Source organism: Molothrus ater, chromosome 21 (genome assembly GCF_012460135.2).
Source record: "Molothrus ater isolate BHLD 08-10-18 breed brown headed cowbird chromosome 21, BPBGC_Mater_1.1, whole genome shotgun sequence".
Classification (NCBI taxonomy): domain Eukaryota; kingdom Metazoa; phylum Chordata; class Aves; order Passeriformes; family Icteridae; genus Molothrus; species Molothrus ater.
The window spans coordinates 8,672,760-8,678,972 of record NC_050498.2 but is presented as its reverse complement, the minus strand read 5'-3'; the positions used below and the strand labels follow the sequence as shown (position 1 = coordinate 8,678,972).

At 53.2% G+C, this 6,213-nt stretch overlaps 1 protein-coding gene across 1 annotated transcript; it reads right to left on the bottom strand.

Annotated features, from left to right (window-relative positions):
• Nucleotides 1-730: 730 nt before the first annotated feature.
• SMG8 (SMG8 nonsense mediated mRNA decay factor) lies at nt 731-5,632 on the bottom strand. The gene is made up of 4 exons (XM_036395292.2): nt 3,953-5,632; nt 3,064-3,209; nt 1,803-2,678; nt 731-1,265 (listed from the first exon to the last, which is right to left on the bottom strand). The coding sequence occupies exons 1-4, from the start codon at nt 5,601-5,603 to the stop codon at nt 1,068-1,070; spliced, it is 2,871 nt and encodes a 956-aa protein (XP_036251185.1). The 5' UTR covers nt 5,604-5,632; the 3' UTR covers nt 731-1,067.
• Between the last annotated feature and the right edge of the window lie 581 nt (nt 5,633-6,213).

Here is a 6,213-nt window from a genome sequence, read left to right as displayed (position 1 = left end):
CTCAGAGGTCATAAAATCATAGAACAGTTGGGTTGGATCTTTAGAGATCACCTAGTCCAGCCCCTTATGTCGTATTCCAAACAGGAGGGATGCATTTTCCACACCCAACCCCTCAGAGAGATCATATTCCAAACGCAGGGATGTGTTTTCTTCATCCACTCCCTCAGCGATGTCATATTCCCAATGGGAGGGACACATTTCCCACATCCAGCCCCTGAGAGATCACAGAACCACGGAATGCTTGGAAAAGATCTTTAAAGACCATCTAACCCAAGCCCTACTGCTGTATTCCATAGGAAGAGACGTCTTTTCCTCACCCAGCCCCTCACAGATGTCGTATTCTGAGCAGAAAGCAGGTCTCAGCTCCGGTCATGCAGTGTAATTACTGTACTGTAGCAAACTGGCAAATTAAATTTTGTGTGCATGCTAATTAGAAACAAATATTCTAGAAATTAAATTAGGTCTCAGCATACAGCCTTACATCTTACCTCAGTTAAAAGTCAATTTACTGTGGCTGATTTTTTGGCACTTAAGAGTCACTTGATACAGGTGAGCACAGTTTCTGGCTTTGCTGTTAATATACATCAGAACTGCAGTATCTTTTTTTTTTAAAGACAAAATTAGTTCTCCAATCATCACATTAAAAGCATCATTTACATACAAATAGCTTGTTCAGAAAAAGAAAAGATTTTTCTCATCATTGCCTCAATATGACAAAGTAAACTCTTGATTTCAGGCAGTGCTAATTTTTTAATTTTTCTAAACAGGTATACAAAAGACAGGATGGGGAAAAGCACTGTCATCTAAACATTTAGTAATACAGGATCAGCACTTTACGAAAACCAGCTTTTATTTTTTACATATGAAAACTTAATAAATGGAAAATTTACATGTCTCAGATCCCTTTTCCTGCTTTGATATCAACTTTATTTCCAATCTGACCGCGTTCCAGTGAAATACAGTGGGGGCTTCATACAATTGCAGTGACAAGTGTTGGGTAACAAAAACCCATGAGCAGGATTGAAGACAGCCTTCTTAACCTCAAACAGAGATATCCAAAACCATTCTTATTGTGTGATTGCTTTCAGTATTCCTCGGAGAACTTTGTAGCTCATTAACTGTTGGCTTTCTTTGGGAGGGAAGCAGGGCCCCCGTTCTGTCACGTAGGCGTAGGGAAACCTCAGCACCCAGAGTCCATCAGAGGGAAGGGTGATTTCCTGCTTCTCGGGGTAAAATATAGGGCAGGGTGGTGGTCCTGGCTGAACCTAAAGGCAAAAGAAAACATCAGTAGGTAACCAAACAGCATTACTACCTTAAAAAGGACTAAAATGCAAATGGAGTTTTTTCAAATATGTATTGAAATAAAAATGGAAGAAACAGTGAAGAATTCTCCAGCTAGGAATACCAACATTTTTTCACCTCTTAAATTCAGATTGTAACTAATAATAATTGAGCAATGAGTCACCGCTTTTCTTCATGACATTTAAAATGACAAAGTCATTCTTAAAGAATCATTGTAATCTTTTTTTTTTTTTTTAATAAAAGCCATTATTACAACAGGGAATGCCAATAACTCATCCTTGGTAAAATATTTTTGTAAACTCACTTTATACAAAGTATAAATTTGAAGTTTGAGAAATCACAAGTGCTTATGTAACAGATACTTTTGGAAACAACTGTGTTGGCTGAAGCTGGTTTGAGTCGGAGTTTCTTGACGCCCTTTTGCTGTCACCCTTGTCAATTAATGTCTCCCCAACCAGCCGTGCCTCTGCTGTTCCCAGATTCCCTGCTGCACTCCCTACCTGAGGCGTTAAGGTGATCTGCAGAGGAGCATCAGGAACCACCACGAAGAGCCTCATGAACTGGGCGTAGTGGGGCTTGAGGCCCCGTCCCTGCGTCGAGGACAGGATGTACAGGGGCATGTCGGAGTTGAGGGCTTTCAGGGCAGATTCCTTCGGCCCCCCTCCCATCACCTTCATCACCTTGTCAGGCCCCGAGCACATGAACCTCCTCCCACGTGCATCTTCATACTCAAAGCCCACAAAAGCCCGAGCGATGTCGTCCCTGCGCCGGCCTCTTCCCATCACCACGGCGCTCCTTTTCCCAGGAACAGCCTTGTTGGGAGCAGGCCAGGAATTGGTGTCTAAATCTCCTTCATCTTCAGTTCTCGTCCTGATGACAATGTCCCAAGGCATTAAATAGTTTGTTCCCGGGATAAAACCCTGTTGATCTAAGCCCGTGTGGAAGTTGTAAGCCTTAGCAGGCCCCAGCTTGACCAGTGACCAGCTGGAGAATTTGGGCAGAAGGCCTTTGGGGCAGTTGGAATGGAGCATCCCGGGGAGGTACTCGACAGTGGACGCCTGGCGATCCACCAGGCTCGGCCTCTTCTCGCCCTTGGAGTCCCCGCTCTGCCCGTGGCTCTCTGCATTGTCCCCTGCACCCTGGGCATCGGGTGGGTAAGTGCCCAGGCTGCCCGTGGACTGGCCCAGGCTCAGGGCTAAGCTCAGGCCTGTGCTCTCTCCCTGAGTCTGAGGCTCTTTCTCTTTGAGTTTCTCCATCTCGCCTTCAGGAGGGGCGGGTGATGCCTCGTCCCGGGCAGGTGCTGGGTCAGGTGTGCTTGGCTGAAATATGGGGAAGTTGATGTGCTCCAGTTTCCCACAGCACTTCTCTTCCAGCAGCTGCAAAAAAGAAAAGGTGGTTTAGTATCCACCCCGAGATGAGGGAGCTCAGAGCCACAACATTCAGCAGCTATAATTAAGATTTAAGACATTTGCACCACGTGAGAACTAAAGCAGCGATGGGAACATGGCCCACAGACCTGATTATTTGGAATTCACATGGACCGACACATTCTAAGTGTAAGCAGGTGCATTAACTGGTGCTCCTGTGTGTGTGGTAAAGACTGGAACTGCCCATCCTGGTCAGCCCATTTCTGCTCCCAGAAACGTCTCCCCCAAGCAAAATGTTGGTAAGGTTAAGAGGAAACTTGTGGTCACTTCCGAATACAGGCTCTGCAGATGGAACAAAAGCACTGCTTGAAGCACCAACAGACCTAAGAGTTACCTGGTAAAAGTCATAATTAGCTGCTTTGATATCAAAGGGGTCCTCCCGAGGAGCTTGTTTCCTTCCACAGTTACAGGCACCCGTGGAACGAGCCCGGCTGTTGTGGTACAGAATCGGAGGATTTCTGTCTGCTTCTGGCTTTTCCCCTAAAAACAAAATCAATCAAACCTTGGGCAAATTGCTCACCATTCAAAACTTTCTTTATTCTCTTCATCCATTGCTCCCTCCCTGCTGTACACAAATACAAAATCTTTGTCAAGCAACTCCTCCGTTTCCCACTTTTGATAATACAAAGTTCCAGTAGAGGTTATACCACTAAACTGAATCTTATTTGTTTTTACAACCTCTTCCTGAAAGCTCAAAGTTCTTCTGCCTGCAATAACCCTGCAGAAGTCAGTTTTGACTCCCTGATCAATCAGGTTATTTCAAAAAAAGGGGGATGCTTATGCTTTTTAGAGAATTTTGTTCTTAGGCTCCTCTCATTAGAAGGACTCCAATGTAATTGTTTTTAGCTAGTAAGACAGAATCAGAGTTACTGCTAAAATCAGAATATAAGAGTAAGAGTTACTACTAACAGTGGACTGGCTCCTAAACTCAACATAAAGGAAACCTGCACATCAGCTCTGCTATGATCCCACTGTAGAGATGATCACAGAATCATTTGGGGTGGAAAAGACCTCTGAGACCATCGTGTCCAACCTTTGCCTGGTCACCACCTTGTGAGCTGGAGCACAGCACCGAGTGCCACACCCAGTCCTTGAACATCTGGCTTTAAAGCTGCAAACTTCACCTCCCACAACATTTCAGAGCCGGGGCTCTCAGCCTAAGGCATTTTTAACACAGATACAAAACTAAACCATGAAACCAAAGCACAAGCGAGCACCTTTACCTGCTTTGGGGAGCAGATGGAACTTGTGCACGCAGTGCTGGTCCGTCAAGCTCCGCTCCTCGCAGAGCTGGTGCCCGTTGCTCCAGAACTTGTAGCAGTCCTCGTTGAGCTGCATGGCGTATTTGTGGAAGGCCGGGCCCCGGGCGTGCTGGCTGTACACACGCAGGGCCTGGGCCAGCTGGTTCTTGTGCACTGTCATGGTGTAATTGTGGGGCAGGTTGGACTGGTAGGCGCTGTGGGCCATGGGCAGAGCCTTCTGGCAACGGTTTTCGGAGAACTTGGTGTCTATGTCTAAGTAGCCCTCCAAAACTTTGATGCTGCTCATGATTTTTGAGCTCAGCTCGCCACAGGTCGGGTCATCGTCTTTGCCTTCGATGGTCACTTCATAGAGTCTTAGAGCAGCTGCCACCCACTTCTGGTAGGTCGGGAGCTCAAAGTGAGAGGGCTGTGGATTCCTCCCCACGCTGTCTTCAAAGCCCTTCTTGCTGAGCACCAGCTCCACGTGCTGCCACAAGAACTCCTTGAGGGTGCAGTCCACGAGCTGCCCAGAGGAGCTGGAGCTGGAGCTGCTACTCTCTGCATGGAAGGAGAGCTGCTGCCGGCCGTGCCTCATCATCTGATACCTCCTGGGTCCCGACAGGGTGGGAGCCAGCAGCGAGTCAGTCTCTCTCATGGTGCAGTTGCTCCTGAGCTGGTCGAGAAGCATGGCCACGGGATCATCTCCATCCTGGGGCCCACCAGCCACGATGTACACGAAAGCCTGGTTGGCAGGCACGGTGAACAGGCAGTTGATGCTCTGGTTGGTCAGCACCCGGCTCTTGCGGAAGATGCGGTAGATCTGATCCTCCAGAGCGTGCTGCAGCCTCCTCTTGGGGGAATGCTTCTTGGGAGGAGGCTTTTCCAGGTGACCACAGGGGTCCTGACCCCTGTTGGGCAGCGGATCCACCTTCAGAGCCCCGTTGAGCTGGAAGAGGAAGAGGAGGCGTGGAGGGCATGGCCTGCAGTTGAGCTTCCACTCCTTGCCGACAGGACAGTCCTTGATGGCAGCCTTCAGGGAGGGCAGCACCTTCTGCCGCAGCCCGTCCAGCGCCCTGAACACGCGGTCGTAGGTGATGTCGAAGGAGCAGGTGGGATGCACCAGCAGCAGGATGTGGCACACGGAGAAGAGGTAGAGGAGGCTCAGGCAGTGCAGCTTCTCCTGGTGCTTCCAGAACTCGTGTGCCTCGGCGTGGGGCAGCGGGGCAGGGCCTCCGGAGGGGTGGCCGGGCCCGGCCTCTCTGTTCTCGGCCGCCGCCAGGTCCCCGCAGGCGCGCAGCAGCTGCGGCGTGTCGCAGATGGAGGTGAGCACCAGGTACAGCACGCGGCTCTCCTGGCTGTAGTACGCCTGCAGCTGGTTGTAGTCCTTGGTGGCCGGGTCCCCCTCCTGCCCCGCGGCGCCGTCCGCCAGCTCGGGATCCTCCTCGGGGAAGAGCGGGAACACCTGCCGGTCGCACACGGTGCTCACCAGGGCCTCCTTCTCGGAGCAGAGCTGCAGCGCGGTTTTGCCGAAGATGCCCACCACGCACACCTCGTCCTCGCCGCCCGCCGCGCCGCCCGCCTCGGCCGCCAGCAGCAGCTCCCGCAGGCTCATGGGCCCCACGGCCGTGCCCATGGCCCCGGGCGGCCCGGCCCCGGGCAGCGGCATCGCCCGGCCCCGCTCCCGGCCCCCGCTCCCGGCCGGAAGCGGCGGAGCCCCGGCCCCGGCCCCGCGCATGAGCGGCTCCGCCCCGGAGGGCGCGGACACGGGCACGGGGGGCGGGCGCTGCGGGGCGGCAGCGCCCGGGTGTGACAGCACGGTGGGCACCGCACGGCCGGGACTGACAGCAGGGCGAGATCCGCACCGCCCGGGGGTGACAGCACGGCGGGCACCGCCCGGGTGTGACAGCACGGCGGGCACCGCACCGCCCGGGGGTGACAGCACGGCGAGATCCGCACCGCCCGGGTGTGACAGCACGGTGGGCACCGCACGGCCGGGACTGACAGCACAGCGGGCACCGCCCGGGGGTGACAGGCACGGTGGGCACCGCACCGCCGGGGGTGACAGCACGGCGAGCTCTGCACCGCCCGGGGGTGACAGCACGGCGAGATCCGCACCGCCCGGGGGTGACAGCACGGTGGGCACCGCACCGCCGGGACTGACAGCACAGCGGCACCGCCCGGGTGTGACAGCACGGCGGGCACCGCACGGCTGGGACTGACAGCACAGCGGCACCGCCCGGGGG

Coding starts and splice junctions, on each gene's coding strand:
- SMG8 (XM_036395292.2), bottom strand. CDS start 5,603: ATGGGCACGGCCGTGGGGCCCATGAGCCTGCGGGAGCTGCTGCTGGCG. Junction 2,679..3,063: donor CTAATTATGACTTTTACCAG/GTAACTCTTAGG, acceptor TCTTTTTTGCAG/CTGCTGGAAGAGAAGTGCTG. Junction 1,266..1,802: donor AGATCACCTTAACGCCTCAG/GTAGGGAGTGCA, acceptor TTTTGCCTTTAG/GTTCAGCCAGGACCACCACC.